Source organism: Euprymna scolopes, chromosome 8 (assembly GCF_053919585.1).
Source record: "Euprymna scolopes isolate OS-2025 chromosome 8, ASM5391958v1, whole genome shotgun sequence".
In the NCBI taxonomy this organism is placed as follows: domain Eukaryota; kingdom Metazoa; phylum Mollusca; class Cephalopoda; order Sepiida; family Sepiolidae; genus Euprymna; species Euprymna scolopes.
In genome coordinates this window covers 163,200,662-163,223,697 of record NC_136489.1, presented here as the reverse complement: position 1 = coordinate 163,223,697, position 23,036 = coordinate 163,200,662, and the positions used below count along the sequence as shown (strand labels likewise).

The following is a 23,036-nucleotide window of genomic DNA, read 5'->3' as shown; positions in this document are numbered from 1 at the left end:
AGAGCAAACCTTTTCTAGAATCTAACACAATATGGGAACCATTATAAATAATAAACTCATATATATAGTATATGTATATGTAGTACAATAAATCTCCAAGTTCCAAATATCAAGTTTTCTCAGTTAGAAGATTCTTAAATGAGATGGAACGGCCGAGTGTGTCGGTTACATGAACCATGTAAGTTGTCCAGAAGGTGTTTTTATATGATTTTAAAGGTAAACATCTGAAGAGTATGTGACTAAATATGCAGCAATAACATAATTTTGCAGATTTATGTTTTCGTCAGATATTCCTTTTACAGGACCGACCAGTGACAGGAAGAATCAATCAGAGAAGACCAAGATAAAAGAAAAAAGGTATGGTGACTTCAGGTATGGTGTTTATATATATGTATATATATATATATATATATATATATATATATGTATATATATATATATATATGTATATATATATATATATATATATATATATATATATATTGTTAGAAAATTTTTCCCAAAGGTTTAATATATACAAATCTATTAGTCAGTGGCAATGTATATATATATATCAATAAAAATTAAGCCAGGTAAATTGACTCAAATATTAAGCAATATGATTAACATTTCTGTAATCGAGCATTCATATATATTTGCAAAACCCAAAACAACAAAGAAAAAGGCTACATCATATTTGTATTTTTTCGAATGTTACAATCGTTTCGAAATCAACCAGACAATTTTAAACTTTATATTGTTCAAAAATTTTTGAGGCTGGCATCTCACCAGACTTAATGTAAGAAATTTAAGGTTAATACGTATCTGAACATGTTTTAATCCTGTCATTAGTGGGACCCTCCTCATCATGTTGGATACATCCTCTTCCGGTGTAAATGAAATCTTTGGGGCCCCTATTTTCATACATATATATATATATATATATATATATTCAAGCATGTCTGATTGAACACGACAGAGTTGTTCTTTTTTCCGATTTTTATGAATATCTTTTCCATTCGCTGAGTGGTCTTTTTTATTTCAGCCGGCATGTTGTATAGAATGGCGCTCAAACATACCGGCTGAAATAAAAAAAGACCGCTCGGCGAATGGAAAAGATATCCAGAAAAATCGGAAAAAAGAATAACTCTGTCGTGTTCAATCAGATGTGCTTGCTGCCAAAATATACAAATATATATATACACGGAATAATCGCGTTGACACACCGGTTCTCATCAAATCACAGAAGTTAAGCAACGTTGAGCCTCATTAGTACTAGATGGGTGAATATTTGTGAATTCTAGGCTCTGTATGTGCTCTCCGCTTATCTCGGCACTATTTCCAGTCGTCCTGTACTTCATTTGACACTGGTATTTAACAATGTCGTCTCAGGAGAGGTGTGGTTGGAGATTGTGCACCTCCTGCCACAAAAATTTCATGCGCAAGCAACCCTTCGTGGGTATCCATAATCTGTCTAAGACTGAAGGAGCCTGCTATGCATCTATATATATATATACATACACACACTAGCGGTAACATGATTACATACATAGACATGCATATATACACATACGTAATAAAAAAGAAATATAAATAATAATAATGACGAGACATAATAACAAAATCTTCTCCCAGAATGCAACACATCTTTAAGAAGAAGAAAATGGTATCCCAAAGAAAATACACAAAAAAATATATTTAAAAAAAATAAACGCGTTTTTTTTCTCAAAAAAAAAAAAAAAATGAATTTGGAATAAATAAAGTAAAACTCTTACAAACAATATTCAAAAAATAAATAAAAACAGTGGTATTTACTTACAAACAATATTCAAAAAAATATATAAAAACAGTGGTATTTACTTACAAACAATATTCAAAAAATAAAAACAGTGGTATTTACTTACCAGCAATAACGCATGTCTTTAATGATGTCCTTAATACAGTCGGTAAGTATTGACACGTTTTCAAATTTCATTCCACGACTGAAAAAGAAATAAAAAATTATTTAAAGAATAAAAAAAATGGGAAAATTATTTAAAAAGGTAAGGTTGGGGGCCAAAACTTCTAAACGCAACTTTATTATCAGAACAATGAATTAAAAAATGGCCTGACAATAACACCCTCACTTACAATGGAACTACAATTTTCATAATAAACGCTACCAATGGTAAATTCCATCTCCTTCATGAATGTAGAACTTGACCCAATGATTCAAGTTAAAGAAATGCTTCCGTGTCAATCTTCTAACCTGTCATAAAGAAACCAGACTACAACTATAAACCGGAACAGACCATAGTGGAATGGGGCTGCAAATGCATTTAATGCATATAAGACTAAGCTGTTTTTCTTTAACAATTACAAGACACCTCTCCAACCACCGATATTCATGACAAATAACACCCGACCTGAGAATTCTTCCTTCAACTCAACATTCACAGGCAATATGAACTGGAATAAATACATTGAAGACATTGCTATGGCTGCTGCAAAGAAAGTGGGTTTTCTTTATCGAGCTAGAAGACTACTCAAACCTGAGAGTATCCTGGAACAAATATATTGAGGACATTGCGAAGGCTGCTTTAAGGAAGGCGGGCTCCCTCTATCATGCTAGAAAACTGCTCACCCCTGAGAATATCCTGTACCTCTACAAGGCCACCATTTGCTCACGCATGAAGTATTGTTGGCACATCTGGGCTGGTGTACCAACCACTAGCTTGGATAGGTCTGTCTCACTTCAATCTAATAGGTCCCACTTTCTCAACTAAGCTCCAACTCCTGTCCCATCTCCACAATGTTGCATCTCTGTGTCTGTTTTACAAATATTTTAATGGAATGTGCTCTGATGAACTCATTCCATTTGTGCCCTCCCACCATACATATGCCCGATAAACCCACTTAGCAACAAAATCACACCCCTTCACTGTTGAGGGCCGTAAATGTCAGAAAACTTTCTACTCTAATAGTTTCTTCCCTCGAACAGCTAGATTTTGGAATTCCCTTTCTGCTACCTGCCTCCCTGACTGTATTGATATGCAAAAGTTTAAATGTAACCTAAATTATAATACTTGCATGCACATGTCTCAGTTTCAAAGAATGCGCATGCGTGAATAGTTCACATGGCAGATAATTTATGTTAAGAATAAGTAGGTTTGAAAACACATTCTAAAAGGCGTGTCATGCTGGTCTAATGGTTATCATACTTGACTCCCTGCCTTTAGGTTTTGGTTTCGATCTCGATCTCAGCTCGAGTATTTTTTCTTTCTTTTATTATTTTACTTGCAAACAGTGAGCTGATTAGAAAAAAAAAAAAAAAAAAAAAAGCATAATACTCACAGGCACATGTCTCAGTTTCTGTATGAATTGAAATATAATATTTATGCCTATTTTACGAGTGGACAACGCCGGGCGGCATGCTAGTACTATTCAAAATCTGATAGACAAAAAGTTGTTGTTGCAATGGACATAAGTTGGTACAACAAAACATTGCTGTGAAGGGTCTGAGAGAATGGAAAGTCCCAACATTCATACCTTTACTTTCATAGGTACATTTTACTATCAGAGTTATAACAAGGACTTTTTTTTTTTTTACTCACGTTCACGCAAACATAGTAATTTCAACATGCAGCCGTTCTTCAGCAACGAAAGAAGTCAGAAAAACATTACATACAAAAGGGAACATTCAAAAGAAACAGGACAAAGAAAAAGAAGAACATTGTCTGCAATGAGTTGCTGGACTGAAGGGAGTAAATTAAAGATTCTCTCTCATAATGTGATTTTTTTTTTTTTTCACATTTTCATCCCAAACAAGGCATATTTCCACTTTGATGTAGGGACCTACTATCAGGGACATAAGATACAAGGGTACTATGTAGGGAGTTGGGCCGCAAGATGTTTGTTTACATTATAGTTGAATTTCTGCATGTCAGTACAATTGGGGAAGCAGGGATCCGAAAGGGAGTTCCAAAGTCTAGCAGTTCTGGGAAAGAAACTACTGGAGTAGAAAGTTCTTTTACATCTAGGGATCTCTACGTTGAAGGGGTGGGATTTAGCTGCTTGTCGGGTTTGTCAGGGGTATTTACATTGAGGGGGTTCAAGTGCTAGCTGTTCATCAGAGCATTCATCATTAAAATACTTGTAGAGCAGGTAGAGGGGTGCAACATTTCGTCGATGGGACAGAGGCTGAAGCTTACAGTTCAATATCTTTGTATTGAACTATGTAGCACAATATTACTTTCTGAGTGTTTATTAGTACTTATTAATTTATCTTATTTGGATTAGTTCTATTTATTTTTTTTACAGGGAAGTCACCACTTATCAAGACCCAAAGGCCACTCAAGGATAAAGGTTAATGAATGTATGGTGGTAGTGTAGTAATCATTGATGGTATAAGTTGGGTACAATTTGATTATTTAAGAGGACAGGTGAACAAGAACTTGTTTACTTTAGACTTGAAGGCTACTATACTGTAATTGGCCGGGAATCAGGCCAATGCAATAGTGTTCCACAGGCAAGCAGTTCTAGGAAAGAAGCTGTGTTCATGGGATCTGAAGTTAGTCATAGATAAGGAGTGGGGGAAATTGTTGATCATGGTTGTAGCTAGTCGAGTGTTTTTTGTGAAAGTTTGGCAAAGAGGGACCATACATTGGAGCTCAGACGGGCACTTGCCATGTAAATAACGATAGAGCAGAAACGGGCTTTCAACATCTTTTCATTAGAAAAGTGTCTGCAGGAAAGTGAGAAGTACAACACCTACTAGGTTTCGAACTCTATCAAGGCAGGATAAGGTGCTGAGCAGCCCCTGCCCATATGTGGCAGCAATACTCCATTTTAGAATGCCCTTGGCTTTTATACAGATATAGGATTGCATCGGCAGTGAGATACCTACTGGAGTGATAGAAGGATCCCATCATTTTTCCAGCGATCTTGGCAACAAATTTGATGTATGTGTTCCATTTCAGATCAGGGGTGAAGGTCGGTCTCAGAAGCTTGGCAAGACATAGTGCTTCCTCAAGACTAGATGCATTCTTTTCAATTGGGGCCTTATGGGGATCAGAACGATTATGATGAAAAGAGAGAAGTTTGGTTTTGGGATGCATTAAAATTAACCAGCCACCTTTTTCCCCATTGCACCATGTGCTCAAGATTAGAAAAGAGAGAATCAGAAAGATATTGGTCATTGCTGGCCTTTGAAGTGTTGTCATAGATTGTGGTGTCGTCGCATAAATGATCTAAAATGTGATTTAATACAATGGACACTATTTTCATCGCAATGTTAACTTATATTTGCTGCGTGTTATTGTTTCTTCTGCCCAAAAAGGCTAAGTTTTTGCACTATCAAGAAAAATATCAGCTTAGTCAAAATATATTTGTTGATTGAATATATTTCTCATTTCCATGAAATTTCCACAGCTCATGCTAGTCAATCAATATTCTCCGAATTTAAGTTACTTCAGAGTATCTTAAAGGGTTATAGTAGACACATTGAATTTAACATTAACACCAATTAAGCAGGTTTTCCTGAATTCAAATTTTTCTTAAGACTCCTCGATCTCAAGTTTTAAATTTTATATATTTTCTAAAATCAAAATCGTATAATTGATTTTCATCAAAATGTGAGTAAAGATTCTAGGCATAAGGTTTAGTATCATCATATCTTAAGTTGAATCATGCTGTGCAGGGTTATGTCAAATCTCGGCTCATCAAATTAAATAGAGAGGGTTGCATTTCCTTCTCCTAAACTATTTAGATCAGGGTTCCCCAATGGGGTTCATACTGCCAGCCAATGGAGGAGGGGGTTACGAGACTACAAATCGCAGTGGCCAAATTTATCGTATAGGGGGTCCCCGAGATCCTTTAGGGGGTCGATGAAAGACAGAGAGATTTTAGAAACATCACTAGGTGTTTCTCAACTTGTTGATCATCAACAACAAACTGCACGTTGATCAATGATTCCAAACGATCTGTTTAATATGTAGCAAAGTTTGCAAGTCTACTGCTGGTTTCAGAAACAATAACTAACAGATAATGTTGTGCCGTGGAACAACATTGAAAATAAGAACAATCAAGTCGAGGTTCGGTTAAGGAACAAGTGTATTAACAATAATGTACAAAGATAGGAAACCGTGTATATCTGCTGGGCACTCGACTAGCAGTTGAAGTGCAGTCGCATCTCTCTCGCCGGTGTTGGAATTACTAGCGCTATTTATAGTGCTAATCGGTGTAAATTCCTCTGTTCAAAGAAGGCCTAGGATAATAAATTGTAAAGTTGAACAGAATGAAGGAAGAAAGCGACCACGTGTCTGCGCGTGTTGTCTTACCTGCTGGAAGGATCACAGGGGGGGGGGGCAGAAATTAAAAATGGCGGCTGTGGTTTTTGTAAGATTATTGAGCGATGACGTCACCCCTCACGTGACTGTTTTTCTGGCCGCCGATTGGCTGATGACGAACGCTTGGACAATAAAAGGAGTATGATCAGAAGATCGAGGACAGTGTGTATCAACTGCATCAGTGTGATTAGAAGTTCGACGTGTGTGTTAATCGACTGCCGTAGTTGTGAAACGAATTCAAGCTTTAGAAGTTCGACGTGTGTGTTAATCGACTGCCGTAGTTGTGAAACCAATTCAAGCTTTAGAAGTTCGACGTGTGTGTTAATCGACTGCCGTAGTTGCGAAACCAATTCAAGCTTTAGAAGTTCGACGTGTGTGTTAATCAACTGCCGTAGTTGTGAAACCAATTCAAGCTTTAGAAGTTCGACGTGTGTGTTAATCAACTGCCGTAGTTGTGAAACGAATTCAAGCTTTAGAAGTTCGACGTGTGTGTTAATCGACTGCCGTAGTTGCGAAACGAATTCAAGCTTTAGAAGTTCGACGTGTGTGTTAATCGACTGCCGTAGTTGCGAAACCAATTCAAGCTTTAGAAGTTCGACGTGTGTGTTAATCAACTGCCGTAGTTGTGAAACCAATTCAAGCTTTAGAAGTTCGACGTGTGTGTTAATCAACTGCCGTAGTTGTGAAACCAATTCAAGCTTTAGAAGTTCGACGTGTGTGTTAATCGACTGCCGTAGTTGTGAAACAAATTCAAGCTTTAGAAGTTCGACGTGTGTGTTAATCGACTGCCGTAGTTGCGAAACGAATTCAAGCTTTAGAAGTTCGACGTGTGTGTTAATCAACTGCCGTAGTTGTGAAACCAATTCAAGCTTTAGAAGTTCGACGTGTGTGTTAATCAACTGCCGTAGTTGTGAAACCAATTCAAGCTTTAGAAGTTCGACGTGTGTGTTAATCAACTGCCGTAGTTGCGAAACCAATTCAAGCTTTAGAAGTTCGACGTGTGTGTTAATCAACTGCCGTAGTTGTGAAACCAATTCAAGCTTTAGAAGTTCGACGTGTGTGTTAATCAACTGCCGTAGTTGTGAAACCAATTCAAGCTTTAGAAGTTCGACGTGTGTGTTAATCGACTGCCGTAGTTGCGAAACGAATTCAAGCTTTAGAAGTTCGACGTGTGTGTTAATCAATTGCCGTAGTTGTGAAACGAATTCAAGCTTTAGAAGTTCGACGTGTGTGTTAATCAACTGCCATAGTTGTGAAACCAATTCAAGCTTTAGAAGTTCGACGTGTGTGTTAATCAACTGCCGTAGTTGTGAAACCAATTCAAGCTTTAGAAGTTCGACGTGTGTGTTAATCAACTGCCGTAGTTGTGAAACCAATTCAAGCTTTAGAAGTTCGACGTGTGTGTTAATCAACTGCCGTAGTTGTGAAACCAATTCAAGCTTTAGAAGTTCGACGTGTGTGTTAATCAACCGCCGTAGTTGTGAAACCAATTCAAGCTTTAGAAGTTCGACGTGTGTGTTAATCAACTGCCGTAGTTGTGAAACCAATTCAAGCTTTAGAAGTTCGGCGTGTGTGTTAATCAACTGCCGTAGTTGTGAAACCAATTCAAGCTTTAGAAGTTCGACGTGTGTGTTAATCAACTGCCGTAGTTGTGAAACCAATTCAAGCTTTAGAAGTTCGACGTGTGTGTTAATCGACTGCCGTAGTTGTGAAACCAATTCAAGCTTTAGAAGTTCGACGTGTGTGTTAATCAACTGCCGTAGTTGCGAAACCAATTCAAGCTTTAGAAGTTCGACGTGTGTGTTAATCAACTGCCATAGTTGTGAAACCAATTCAAGCTTTAGAAGTTCGACGTGTGTGTTAATCGACTGCCGTAGTTGTGAAACCAATTCAAGCTTTAGAAGTTCGACGTGTGTGTTAATCGACTACCGTAGTTGCGAAACGAATTCAAGCTTTAGAAGTTCGACGTGTGTGTTAATCAACTGCCATAGTTGTGAAACCAATTCAAGCTTTAGAAGTTCGACGTGTGTGTTAATCAACTGCCATAGTTGTGAAACCAATTCAAGCTTTAGAAGTTCGACGTGTGTGTTAATCAACTGCCGTAGTTGCGAAACCAATTCAAGCTTTAGAAGTTCGACGTGTGTGTTAATCAACTGCCATAGTTGTGAAACCAATTCAAGCTTTAGAAGTTCGACGTGTGTGTTAATCGACTGCCGTAGTTGTGAAACCAATTCAAGCTTTAGAAGTTCGACGTGTGTGTTAATCAACTGCCATAGTTGTGAAACCAATTCAAGCTTTAGAAGTTCGACGTGTGTGTTAATCAACTGCCATAGTTGTGAAACCAATTCAAGCTTTAGAAGTTCGACGTGTGTGTTAATCAACTGCCATAGTTGTGAAACCAATTCAAGCTTTAGAAGTTCGACGTGTGTGTTAATCGACTGCCGTAGTTGCGAAACGAATTCAAGCTTTAGAAGTTCGACGTGTGTGTTAATCAATTGCCGTAGTTGTGAAACGAATTCAAGCTTTAGAAGTTCGACGTGTGTGTTAATCGACTGCCGTAGTTGTGAAACCAATTCAAGCTTTAGAAGTTCGACGTGTGTGTTAATCGACTGCCGTAGTTGCGAAACGAATTCAAGCTTTAGAAGTTCGACGTGTGTGTTAATCAACTGCCGTAGTTGTGAAACGAATTCAAGCTTTAGAAGTTCGACGTGTGTGTTAATCGACTGCCGTAGTTGCGAAACGAATTCAAGCTTTAGAAGTTCGACGCGTGTGTTAATCAACTGCCGTAGTTGTGAAACCAATTCAAGCTTTAGAAGTTCGACGTGTGTGTTAATCGACTGCCGTAGTTGTGAAACGAATTCAAGCTTTAGAAGTTCGACGTGTGTGTTAATCGACTGCCGTAGTTGTGAAACCAATTCAAGCTTTAGAAGTTCGACGTGTGTGTTAATCGACTGCCGTAGTTGCGAAACCAATTCAAGCTTTAGAAGTTCGACGTGTGTGTTAATCAACTGCCGTAGTTGTGAAACCAATTCAAGCTTTAGAAGTTCGACGTGTGTGTTAATCAACTGCCGTAGTTGTGAAACGAATTCAAGCTTTAGAAGTTCGACGTGTGTGTTAATCGACTGCCGTAGTTGCGAAACGAATTCAAGCTTTAGAAGTTCGACGTGTGTATTAATCGACTGCCGTAGTTGCGAAACCAATTCAAGCTTTAGAAGTTCGACGTGTGTGTTAATCAACTGCCGTAGTTGTGAAACCAATTCAAGCTTTAGAAGTTCGACGTGTGTGTTAATCAACTGCCGTAGTTGTGAAACCAATTCAAGCTTTAGAAGTTCGACGTGTGTATTAATCGACTGCCGTAGTTGCGAAACCAATTCAAGCTTTAGAAGTTCGACGTGTGTGTTAATCGACTGCCGTAGTTGCGAAACGAATTCAAGCTTTAGAAGTTCGACGTGTGTGTTAATCAACTGCCGTAGTTGTGAAACCAATTCAAGCTTTAGAAGTTCGACGTGTGTGTTAATCAACTGCCGTAGTTGTGAAACCAATTCAAGCTTTAGAAGTTCGACGTGTGTGTTAATCAACTGCCGTAGTTGCGAAACCAATTCAAGCTTTAGAAGTTCGACGTGTGTGTTAATCAACTGCCGTAGTTGTGAAACCAATTCAAGCTTTAGAAGTTCGACGTGTGTGTTAATCAACTGCCGTAGTTGTGAAACCAATTCAAGCTTTAGAAGTTCGACGTGTGTGTTAATCGACTGCCGTAGTTGCGAAACGAATTCAAGCTTTAGAAGTTCGACGTGTGTGTTAATCAATTGCCGTAGTTGTGAAACGAATTCAAGCTTTAGAAGTTCGACGTGTGTGTTAATCAACTGCCATAGTTGTGAAACCAATTCAAGCTTTAGAAGTTCGACGTGTGTGTTAATCAACTGCCGTAGTTGTGAAACCAATTCAAGCTTTAGAAGTTCGACGTGTGTGTTAATCAACTGCCGTAGTTGTGAAACCAATTCAAGCTTTAGAAGTTCGACGTGTGTGTTAATCGACTGCCGTAGTTGTGAAACCAATTCAAGCTTTAGAAGTTCGACGTGTGTGTTAATCAACTGCCGTAGTTGCGAAACCAATTCAAGCTTTAGAAGTTCGACGTGTGTGTTAATCAACTGCCATAGTTGTGAAACCAATTCAAGCTTTAGAAGTTCGACGTGTGTGTTAATCGACTGCCGTAGTTGTGAAACCAATTCAAGCTTTAGAAGTTCGACGTGTGTGTTAATCGACTACCGTAGTTGCGAAACGAATTCAAGCTTTAGAAGTTCGACGTGTGTGTTAATCAACTGCCATAGTTGTGAAACCAATTCAAGCTTTAGAAGTTCGACGTGTGTGTTAATCAACTGCCATAGTTGTGAAACCAATTCAAGCTTTAGAAGTTCGACGTGTGTGTTAATCAACTGCCGTAGTTGCGAAACCAATTCAAGCTTTAGAAGTTCGACGTGTGTGTTAATCAACTGCCATAGTTGTGAAACCAATTCAAGCTTTAGAAGTTCGACGTGTGTGTTAATCGACTGCCGTAGTTGTGAAACCAATTCAAGCTTTAGAAGTTCGACGTGTGTGTTAATCAACTGCCATAGTTGTGAAACCAATTCAAGCTTTAGAAGTTCGACGTGTGTGTTAATCAACTGCCATAGTTGTGAAACCAATTCAAGCTTTAGAAGTTCGACGTGTGTGTTAATCAACTGCCATAGTTGTGAAACCAATTCAAGCTTTAGAAGTTCGACGTGTGTGTTAATCGACTGCCGTAGTTGCGAAACGAATTCAAGCTTTAGAAGTTCGACGTGTGTGTTAATCAATTGCCGTAGTTGTGAAACGAATTCAAGCTTTAGAAGTTCGACGTGTGTGTTAATCGACTGCCGTAGTTGTGAAACCAATTCAAGCTTTAGAAGTTCGACGTGTGTGTTAATCGACTGCCGTAGTTGCGAAACGAATTCAAGCTTTAGAAGTTCGACGTGTGTGTTAATCAACTGCCGTAGTTGTGAAACGAATTCAAGCTTTAGAAGTTCGACGTGTGTGTTAATCGACTGCCGTAGTTGCGAAACGAATTCAAGCTTTAGAAGTTCGACGTGTGTGTTAATCAACTGCCGTAGTTGTGAAACCAATTCAAGCTTTAGAAGTTCGACGTGTGTGTTAATCGACTGCCGAAGTTGCGAAACCAATTCAAGCTTTAGAAGTTCGACGTGTGTGTTAATCAATTGCCGTAGTTGTGAAACGAAATCAAGCTTTAGAAGTTCGACGTGTGTGTTAATCAACTGCCGTAGTTGTGAAACGAATTCAAGCTTTAGAAGTTCGACGTGTGTGTTAATCAACTGCCGTAGTTGCGAAACGAATTCAAGCTTTAGAAGTTCGACGCGTGTGTTAATCAACTGCCGTAGTTGTGAAACCAATTCAAGCTTTAGAAGTTCGACGTGTGTGTTAATCGACTGCCGTAGTTGTGAAACCAATTCAAGCTTTAGAAGTTCGACGTGTGTGTTAATCAACTTCCATAGTTGTGAAACGAATTCAAGCTTTAGAAGTTCGACGCGTGTGTTAATCAACTGCCGTAGTTGTGAAACCAATTCAAGTTTTAGAAGTTCGACGTGTGTGTTAATCAACTGCCGTAGTTGTGAAACCAATTAAAGCTTTAGAAGTTCGACTTGTGTGTTAATCGACTGCCGTAGTTGTGAAACCAATTCAAGCTTTAGAAGTTCGACGTGTGTGTTAATCAACTGCCGTAGTTGTGAAACCAATTAAAGCTTTAGAAGTTCGACGTGTGTGTTAATCAACTGCCGTAGTTGTGAAACCAATTCAAGCTTTAGAAGTTCGACGCGTGTGTTAATCAACTGCCGTAGTTGCGAAACCAATTCAAGCTTTAGAAGTTCGACGTGTGTGTTAATCAACTGCCGTAGTTGTGAAACCAATTCAAGCTTTAGAAGTTCGACGTGTGTGTTAATCAACTGCCGTAGTTGTGAAACCAATTCAAGCTTTAGAAGTTCGACTTGTGTGTTAATCAATTGCCGTAGTTGTGAAACGAATTCAAGCTTTAGAAGTTCGACGTGTGTGTTAATCAACTACCGTAGTTGTGAAACGAATTCAAGCTTTAGAAGTCAACGTGTGTGTTAATCAACTGCCATAGTTGTGAAACCAATTCAAGCTTTAGAAGTTCGACGTGTGTGTTAATCAACTGCCGTAGTTGTGAAACCAATTCAAGCTTTAGAAGTTCGACGTGTGTGTTAATCAACTGCCATAGTTGCGAAACCAATTCAAGCTTTAGAAGTTCGACGTGTGTGTTAATCAACTGCCGTAGTTGTGAAACGAATTCAACCTTTAGAAGTTCGACGTGTGTGTTAATCAACTTCCATAGTTGTGAAACGAATTCAAGCTTTAGAAGTTCGACGTGTGTGTTAATCAACTGCCGTAGTTGTGAAACGAATTCAAGCTTTAGAAGTTCGACGTGTGTGTTAATCAACTGCCGTAGTTGTGAAACCAATTCAAGCTTTAGAAGTTCGACGTGTGTGTTAATCGACTGCCGTAGTTGCGAAACCAATTCAAGCTTTAGAAGTTCGACGTGTGTGTTAATCAACTTCCATAGTTGTGAAACCAATTCAAGCTTTAGAAGTTCGACGTGTGTGTTAATCAACTGCCATAGTTGTGAAACCAATTAAAGCTTTAGAAGTTCGACGTGTGTGTTAATCAACTGCCGTAGTTGTGAAACCAATTCAAGCTTTAGAAGTTCGACGTGTGTGTTAATCAACTGCCGTAGCTGTGAAACCAATTCAAGCTTTAGAAGTTCGACGTGTGTGTTAATCAACTTCCATAGTTGTGAAACGAATTCAAGCTTTAGAAGTTCGACGTGTGTGTTAATCAACTGCCGTAGTTGTGAAACCAATTCAAGCTTTAGAAGTTCGACGTGTGTGTTAATCAACTGCCGTAGTTGTGAAACCAATTCAAGCTTTAGAAGTTCGACGTGTGTGTTAATCAACTGCCGTAGTTGTGAAACCAATTCAAGCTTTAGAAGTTCGACGTGTGTGTTAATCGACTGCCGTAGTTGTGAAACCAATTCAAGCTTTAGAAGTTCGACGTGTGTGTTAATCAACTTCCATAGTTGTGAAACCAATTCAAGCTTTAGAAGTTCGACGTGTGTGTTAATCAACTGCCGTAGTTGTGAAACAAATTCAAGCTTTAGAAGTTCGACGTGTGTGTTAATCAACTTCCATAGTTGTGAAACCAATTCAAGCTTTAGAAGTTCGACGTGTGTGTTAATCAACTGCCATAGTTGTGAAACGAATTCAAGCTTTAGAAGTTCGACGTGTGTGTTAATCAACTACCGTAGTTGTGAAACCAATTCAAGCTTTAGAAGTTCGACGTGTGTGTTAATCAACTGCCGTAGTTGTGAAACCAATTCAAGCTTTAGAAGTTCGACGTGTGTGTTAATCAACTGCCGTAGTTGTGAAACCAATTCAAGCTTTAGAAGTTCGACGTGTGTGTTAATCAACTTCCATAGTTGTGAAACCAATTCAAGCTTTAGAAGTTCGACGTGTGTGTTAATCAACTGCCGTAGTTGTTAAGCCAATTCAAGCTTTAGAAGTTCGACGTGTGTGTTAATCAACTGCCATAGTTGTGAAACCAATTCAAGCTTTAGAAGTTCGACGTGTGTGTTAATCAACTGCCATAGTTGTGAAACCAATTCAAGCTTTAGAAGTTCGACGTGTGTGTTAATCAACTGCCGTAGTTGTGAAACCAATTCAAGCTTTAGAAGTTCGACGTGTGTGTTAATCAACTTCCATAGTTGTGAAACCAATTCAAGCTTTAGAAGTTCGACGTGTGTGTTAATCAACTGCCATAGTTGTGAAACCAATTCAAGCTTTAGAAGTTCGACGTGTGTGTTAATCAACTGCCATAGTTGTGAAACCAATTCAAGCTTTAGAAGTTCGACGTGTGTGTTAATCAACTTCCATAGTTGTGAAACCAATTCAAGCTTTAGAAGTTCGACGTGTGTGTTAATCAACTGCCATAGTTGTGAAACCAATTCAAGCTTTAGAAGTTCGACGTGTGTGTTAATCAACTGCCATAGTTGTGAAACCAATTCAAGCTTTAGAAGTTCGACGTGTGTGTTAATCAACTGCCATAGTTGTGAAACCAATTCAAGCTTTAGAAGTTCGACGTGTGTGTTAATCAACTGCCATAGTTGTGAAACCAATTCAAGCTTTAGAAGTTCGACGTGTGTGTTAATCAACTGCCGTAGTTGTGAAACCAATTCAAGCTTTAGAAGTTCGACGTGTGTGTTAATCAACTTCCATAGTTGTGAAACCAATTCAAGCTTTAGAAGTTCGACGTGTGTGTTAATCAACTTCCATAGTTGTGAAACCAATTCAAGCTTTAGAAGTTCGACGTGTGTGTTAATCAACTTCCATAGTTGTGAAACCAATTCAAGCTTTAGAAGTTCGACGTGTGTGTTAATCAACTGCCGTAGTTGTGAAACCAATTCAAGCTTTAGAAGTTCGACGTGTGTGTTAATCAACTTCCATAGTTGTGAAACCAATTCAAGCTTTAGAAGTTCGACGTGTGTGTTAATCAACTTCCATAGTTGTGAAACCAATTCAAGCTTTAGAAGTTCGACGTGTGTGTTAATCAACTGCCGTAGTTGTGAAACCAATTCAAGCTTTAGAAGTTCGACGTGTGTGTTAATCAACTTCCATAGTTGTGAAACCAATTCAAGCTTTAGAAGTTCGACGTGTGTGTTAATCAACTGCCATAGTTGTGAAACCAATTCAAGCTTTAGAAGTTCGACGTGTGTGTTAATCAACTGCCGTAGTTGTGAAACCAATTCAAGCTTTAGAAGTTCGACGTGTGTGTTAATCAACTGCCATAGTTGTGAAACCAATTCAAGCTTTAGAAGTTCGACGTGTGTGTTAATCAACTTCCATAGTTGTGAAACCAATTCAAGCTTTAGAAGTTCGACGTGTGTGTTAATCAACTTCCATAGTTGTGAAACCAATTCAAGCTTTAGAAGTTCGACGTGTGTGTTAATCAACTGCCGTAGTTGTGAAACCAATTCAAGCTTTAGAAGTTCGACGTGTGTGTTAATCAACTGCCGTAGTTGTGAAACCAATTCAAGCTTTAGAAGTTCGACGTGTGTGTTAATCAACTGCCATAGTTGTGAAACCAATTCAAGCTTTAGAAGTTCGACGTGTGTGTTAATCAACTGCCGTAGTTGTGAAACCAATTCAAGCTTTAGAAGTTCGACGTGTGTGTTAATCAACTGCCATAGTTGTGAAACCAATTCAAGCTTTAGAAGTTCGACGTGTGTGTTAATCAACTGCCATAGTTGTGAAACGAATTCAAGCTTTAGAAGTTCGACGTGTGTGTTAATCAACTGCCGTAGTTGTGAAACCAATTCAAGCTTTAGAAGTTCGACGTGTGTGTTAATCAACTGCCATAGTTGTGAAACCAATTCAAGCTTTAGAAGTTCGACGTGTGTGTTAATCAACTGCCATAGTTGTGAAACCAATTCAAGCTTTAGAAGTTCGACGTGTGTGTTAATCAACTGCCATAGTTGTGAAACCAATTCAAGCTTTAGAAGTTCGACGTGTGTGTTAATCAACTGCCGTAGTTGTGAAACCAATTCAAGCTTTAGAAGTTCGACGTGTGTGTTAATCAACTGCCGTAGTTGTGAAACCAATTCAAGCTTTAGAAGTTCGACGTGTGTGTTAATCAACTGCCATAGTTGTGAAACCAATTCAAGCTTTAGAAGTTCGACGTGTGTGTTAATCAACTGCCATAGTTGTGAAACCAATTCAAGCTTTAGAAGGTCGACGTGTGTGTTAATCAACTTCCATAGTTGTGAAACCAATTCAAGCTTTAGAAGTTCGACGTGTGTGTTAATCAACTGCCATAGTTGTGAAACCAATTCAAGCTTTAGAAGTTCGACGTGTGTGTTAATCAACTGCCATAGTTGTGAAACCAATTCAAGCTTTAGAAGTTCGACGTGTGTGTTAATCAACTGCCGTAGTTGTGAAACCAATTCAAGCTTTAGAAGTTCGACGTGTGTGTTAATCAACTTCCATAGTTGTGAAACCAATTCAAGCTTTAGAAGTTCGACGTGTGTGTTAATCAACTGCCATAGTTGTGAAACCAATTCAAGCTTTAGAAGTTCGACTTGTGTGTTAATCAACTGCCGTAGTTGTGAAACCAATTCAAGCTTTAGAAGTTCGACGTGTGTGTTAATCAACTGCCGTAGTTGTGAAACCAATTCAAGCTTTAGAAGTTCGACGTGTGTGTTAATCAACTGCCATAGTTGTGAAACCAATTCAAGCTTTAGAAGTTCGACGTGTGTGTTAATCAACTGCCATAGTTGTGAAACCAATTCAAGCTTTAGAAGTTCGACGTGTGTGTTAATCAACTTCCATAGTTGTGAAACCAATTCAAGCTTTAGAAGTTCGACGTGTGTGTTAATCAACTGCCATAGTTGTGAAACCAATTCAAGCTTTAGAAGTTCGACGTGTGTGTTAATCAACTGCCATAGTTGTGAAACCAATTCAAGCTTTAGAAGTTCGACGTGTGTGTTAATCAACTGCCATAGTTGTGAAACCAATTCAAGCTTTAGAAGTTCGACGTGTGTGTTAATCAACTGCCATAGTTGTGAAACCAATTCAAGCTTTAGAAGTTCGACGTGTGTGTTAATCAACTGCCGTAGTTGTGAAACCAATTCAAGCTTTAGAAGTTCGACGTGTGTGTTAATCAACTGCCATAGTTGTGAAACCAATTCAAGCTTTAGAAGTTCGACGTGTGTGTTAATCAACTGCCATAGTTGTGAAACCAATTCAAGCTTTAGAAGTTCGACGTGTGTGTTAATCAACTGCCGTAGTTGTGAAACCAATTCAAGCTTTAGAAGTTCGACATGTGTGTTAATCAACTGCCATAGTTGTGAAACCAATTCAAGCTTTAGAAGTTCGACGTGTGTGTTAATCAACTGCCATAGTTGTGAAACCAATTCAAGCTTTAGAAGTTCGACGTGTGTGTTAATCAACTTCCATAGTTGTGAAACCAATTCAAGCTTTAGAAGTTCGACGTGTGTGTTAATCAACTGCCATAGTTGTGAAACCAATTCAAGCTTTAGAAGTTCGACGTGTGTGTTAATCAACTGCCATAGTTGTGAAACCAATTCAAGCTTTAGAAGTTCGACGTGTGTGTTAATCAACTGCCATAGTTGTGAAACCAATTCAAGCTTTAGAAGTTCGACGTGTGTGTTAATCAACTGCCATAGTTGTGAAACCAATTCAAGCTTTAGAAGTTCGACGTGTGTGTTAATCAACTGCCATAGTTGTGAAACCAATTCAAGCTTTAGAAGTTCGACGTGTGTGTTAATCAACTGCCGTAGTTGTGAAACCAATTCAAGCTTTAGAAGTTCGACGTGTGTGTTAATCAACTGCCGTAGTTGTGAAACCAATTCAAGCTTTAGAAGTTCGACGTGTGTGTTAATCAACTTCCATAGTTGTGAAACGAATTCAAGCTTTAGAAGTTCGACGTGTGTGTTAATCAACTTCCATAGTTGTGAAACGAATTCAAGCTTTAGAAGTTCGACGTGTGTGTTAATCAACTGCCGTAGTTGTGAAACCAATTCAAGCTTTAGAAGTTCGACGTGTGTGTTAATCAACTGCCGTAGTTGTGAAACCAATTCAAGCTTTAGAAGTTCGACGTGTGTGTTAATCAACTTCCATAGTTGTGAAACGAATTCAAGCTTTAGAAGTTCGACGTGTGTGTTAATCAACTGCCGTAGTTGCGAAACCAATTCAAGCTTTAGAAGTTCGACGTGTGTGTTAATCAACTGCCATAGTTGTGAAACCAATTCAAGCTTTAGAAGTTCGGCGTGTGTGTTAATCAACTGCCGTAGTTGTGAAACCAATTCAAGCTTTAGAAGTTCGACGTGTGTGTTAATCAACTTCCATAGTTGTGAAACGAATTCAAGCTTTAGAAGTTCGACGTGTGTGTTAATCAACTGCCGTAGTTGTGAAACGAATTCAAGCTTTAGAAGTTCGACGTGTGTGTTAATCAACTGCCATAGTTGTGAAACCAATTCAAGCTTTAGAAGTTCGACGTGTGTGTTAATCAACTGCCGTAGTTGTGAAACCAATTCAAGCTTTAGAAGTTCGACGTGTGTGTTAATCAACTGCCGTAGTTGTGAAACCAATTCAAGCTTTAGAAGTTCGACGTGTGTGTTAATCAACTGCCGTAGTTGTGAAACCAATTCAAGCTTTAGAAGTTCGACGTGTGTGTTAATCAACTGCCGTAGTTGTGAAACCAATTCAAGCTTTAGAAGTTCGACGTGTGTGTTAATCAACTGCCGTAGTTGTGAAACCAATTCAAGCTTTAGAAGTTCGACGTGTGTGTTAATCAACTTCCATAGTTGTGAAACGAATTCAAGCTTTAGAAGTTCGACGTGTGTGTTAATCAACTGCCGTAGTTGTGAAACCAATTCAAGCTTTAGAAGTTCGACGTGTGTGTTAATCGACTGCCGTAGTTGCGAAACCAATTCAAGCTTTAGAAGTTCGACGTGTGTGTTAATCGACTGCCGTAGTTGTGAAACGAATTCAAGCTTTAGAAGTTCGACGTGTGTGTTAATCGACTGCCGTAGTTGTGAAACGAATTCAAGCTTTAGAAGTTCGACGTGTGTGTTAATCGACTGCCGTAGTTGTGAAACGAATTCAAGCTTTAGAAGTTCGACGTGTGTGTTAATCGACTGCCGTAGTTGTGAAACCAATTCAAGCTTTAGAAGTTCGACGTGTGTGTTAATCAACTTCCATAGTTGTGAAACGAATTCAAGCTTTAGAAGTTCGACGTGTGTGTTAATCAACTGCCGTAGTTGTGAAACCAATTCAAGCTTTAGAAGTTCGACGTGTGTGTTAATCGACTGCCGTAGTTGTGAAACGAATTCAAGCTTTAGAAGTTCGACGTGTGTGTTAATCGACTGCCGTAGTTGTGAAACGAATTCAAGCTTTAGAAGTTCGACGTGTGTGTTAATCAACTTCCATAGTTGTGAAACCAATTCAAGCTTTAGAAGTTCGACTTGTGTGTTAATCAACTGCCGTAGTTGTGAAACCAATTCAAGCTTTAGAAGTTCGACGTGTGTGTTAATCAACTGCCGTAGTTGTGAAACGAATTCAAGCTTTAGAAGTTCGACGTGTGTGTTAATCAACTTCCATAGTTGTGAAACGAATTCAAGCTTTAGAAGTTCGACTTGTGTGTTAATCAACTGCCATTGTTGTGAAACGAATTCAAGCTTTAGAAGTTCGACGTGTGTGTTAATCAACTTCCATAGTTGTGAAACGAATTCAAGCTTTAGAAGTTCGACGTGTGTGTTAATCAACTGCCGTAGTTGCGAAACCAATTCAAGCTTTAGAAGTTCGATGTGTGTGTTAATCAACTGCCGTAGTTGTGAAACCAATTCAAGCTTTAGAAGTTCGACGTGTGTGTTAATCAACTGCCGTAGTTGTGAAACGAATTCAAGCTTTAGAAGTTCGACGTGTGTGTTAATCAACTTCCATAGTTGTGAAACCAATTCAAGCTTTAGAAGTTCGACTTGTGTGTTAATCAACTGCCATAGTTGTGAAACCAATTCAAGCTTTAGAAGTTCGACGTGTGTGTTAATCAACTGCCATAGTTGTGAAACGAATTCAAGCTTTAGAAGTTCGACGTGTGTGTTAATCAACTGCCGTAGTTGTGAAACGAATTCAAGCTTTAGAAGTTCGACGTGTGTGTTAATCAACTTCCATAGTTGTGAAACGAATTCAAGCTTTAGAAGTTCGACGTGTGTGTTAATCAACTGCCGTAGTTGTGAAACGAATTCAAGCTTTAGAAGTTCGACGTGTGTGTTAATCAACTTCCATAGTTGTGAAACGAATTCAAGCTTTAGAAGTTCGACGTGTGTGTTAATCAACTGCCGTAGTTGTGAAACGAATTCAAGCTTTAGAAGTTCGACGTGTGTGTTAATCGACTGCCGTAGTTGTGAAACGAATTCAAGCTTTAGAAGTTCGACGTGTGTGTTAATCGACTGCCGTAGTTGTGAAACGAATTCAAGCTTTAGAAGTTCGACGTGTGTGTTAATCAACTGCCGTAGTTGTGAAACGAATTCAAGCTTTAGAAGTTCGACGTGTGTGTTAATCGACTGCCGTAGTTGCGAAACGAATTCAAGCTTTAGAAGTTCGACGTGTGTGTTAATCGACTGCCGTAGTTGCGAAACCAATTCAAGCGTTAGAAGTTCGACGTGTGTGTTAATCGACTGCCATAGTTGCGAAACGAATTCATAAATAAATGAATAAATAATACTCATTTCAATAAGCATTCAAATTAATTAAATAAAATATCACAATTCAATGTGGAAATTGATTGTATCACACTTATTTTTAATTGGAAAAATTAATTTACAAAAAAACATACTCTGTAATGTTGATAAAGCTTTTTAAGTGTTTCTTGAATCTGATTGATTTCTATTTCATATTTCAACAACTTTTTCTCATCTATCGAATAATCGGTCCTGGGAATCGAAACCGAATAGATGTATAGCGATCTAAACCTTTTTTTTAATAAAATATGGAACCAAATATTCCAAAACTTATTGCTGACCATTAAAAACAATCTGCAAATTGATCGGTGATTCCTGGGATTATTATTTTGATTTTATCGATTATTGTATGAGCAATGCTATGATATATTAGTTGACTCATTTGATTCGTAGTTGTTATTGTTCCCATTTGATTGACAGTGTAGAATTTTGTTGAATAGACTTTAGGAATGCTCATTTATTTTCGCTTTAATTATGTACTAAGACTGCAACTAACATTATTATGTAAAGATGCATGTAGGGGGGGGGGTAGTAAGTATCTGAGTGTTCGGGGGAGGGAGGTTAGGAAATCCTGATTTAGATTAAAGTATGAACAACTGGTTTTGTACTATTTGAAAGGAAACTTGGTCAAAAGAAAACAATAGTCCAAGACAGTTTGTTTGTTTGTTTATTGTTTGTTTGTTTAACCAGCATATCGACCTTGTGTGTGTGTGTGTGAAACGACACTAACCCCATTTGGGTTTAACTGGCTTCCTCCGGAGGAGAAAATTCCATGGGAGTATGAAATTCACAAGTGATCTCCAGTCGCGTGTATTTCCCCGTTAGGGGAGATGACAACATAAGGTTTTTTCCAACTTTTGCAGGGAGGTGTGGACGTCCTCCTACAGACAGCGTCTGGAATTCCCAAATTGGTCACCCATTTTAGTAATGATCAGACTCAACCTTGCTTAACTTCAGCGATCTGGCGAGAACCGGTGTGTCAAGGAAATTATACCTTTTTGGGGCCATTTAATGCTGTGTATAAAATAAAAAATTTTAGATGCTTTCGGAGTTGATTTTCGCTGGATATATTTGAGTAATGTTTTGGTATAATTTGTTGTTTGATGGAATTTATATTTTGGGGTAAAGATTTGCTCTTTTTAGGAAGTTTAGAATGGTTTTAGAGTTTTCTTTTTCGAAGAGCTCTTTTAAGTTTGTGGCTTTGTAGTAGTGTCGACGAATTTGTGTGAGGTCATAGCAGTCAAGTAAAAAGTGTTTCACTGTATAAGGTTCGTGACATGGTATTCATTAAGGGGGATCTTCACTTTTTATTATGTAGGAGTGAGTTATGCATGTGTTTTATCCGGATATGTGATAAGACTACTACTTCTCTTTATGTGATCTAGTAGTTTTTTTGTTGTTTTTTTTTTTAAGTATAGGTTTGTTACGTTGTTGCTCTATAATAAAGGGTTGAGTGTTTGTTGCATCATCTCTAATAATGGATTAGAAGAGATGACGTGTTATATTTATGTTGTATCATAAAGGGAATCGTGTGTGAGTGACATGTATTTTCAGAACCTACCTCTGCTTCTTCGATGTTAGACCATCTGGAATTTCTCGTCCTGGAGGGAGACTTGATACCTGTTTTTGGATGAAGATTCAATCACTCCAAGACAAGGAATTAGTTCTATAGTTTATTTCACTTTTCCCAGATGTCCTGCAGAAGGTGGAAAGTGGAATCGGCCTGTGTGGGTTCTTCTTCTATACACGTCAGCGTTCGTCCCCCCCCCAGTGAAGAGGAGGAGACAACGGGAAGCCGTCCATTGTCTTCTGAGTCCAAATCAAATCTCAACGATTCAGCTAACCTGATCACATGACTCGCACGCAATCCAATCAGCTGATCTTAACTTCCGGTCAACGTGTCTACACTATAACTCACACCTTCCCCCCCTCTCTCTCTCTCTCTGTCCCTCTCTCTATTCCTTAACAGGTGTAATTTGGAAGAGTTTGTTGTTTTGGCAATTGTTCAAGTTTTCTTGCCATTTCTTTGTAATAAAATTGTCTATTGAAGCTTTGTAATTCATATATGGGATCTTTATGTCACTTATTTGGAGTTTTAAGGAATTTTTGGCCGCCATGTCAGCTTTTTCATTTCCACAGAAACCATAGTGACTAGGAATCCAACGGAAGAAGAATTTTTTGTGTTGCGGGATAGAATGGAACTTTCGTATTTTGTAACAGTTTGATTAGTAAGGGATTATTTAATTTTGGATTTTTTAATGATGCGAGTACCGATAATGAGTCTACAAATATTACGAATTTCCCGGAGGTTTGGTTGGTGATAATTAAGACTATGAAAAGAGAATATTCTTATCATTGTTTTGACTCTCGAGTAT

The 23,036-nt window shown here is 38.4% G+C and overlaps 1 protein-coding gene across 1 annotated transcript in view; it reads right to left on the bottom strand.

Annotated features, from left to right (window-relative positions):
• The window catches only part of LOC145284012 (uncharacterized), a gene marked incomplete at its 3' end in the record, with an annotated part of 1,050,937 nt that overhangs the window by 1,009,840 nt on the left and 18,061 nt on the right, over positions 1-23,036 (bottom strand). The window contains 1 exon segment of the mRNA XM_080133102.1: positions 1,884-1,961. Coding sequence (XP_079989228.1) covers positions 1,884-1,954 — 71 coding nt within the window.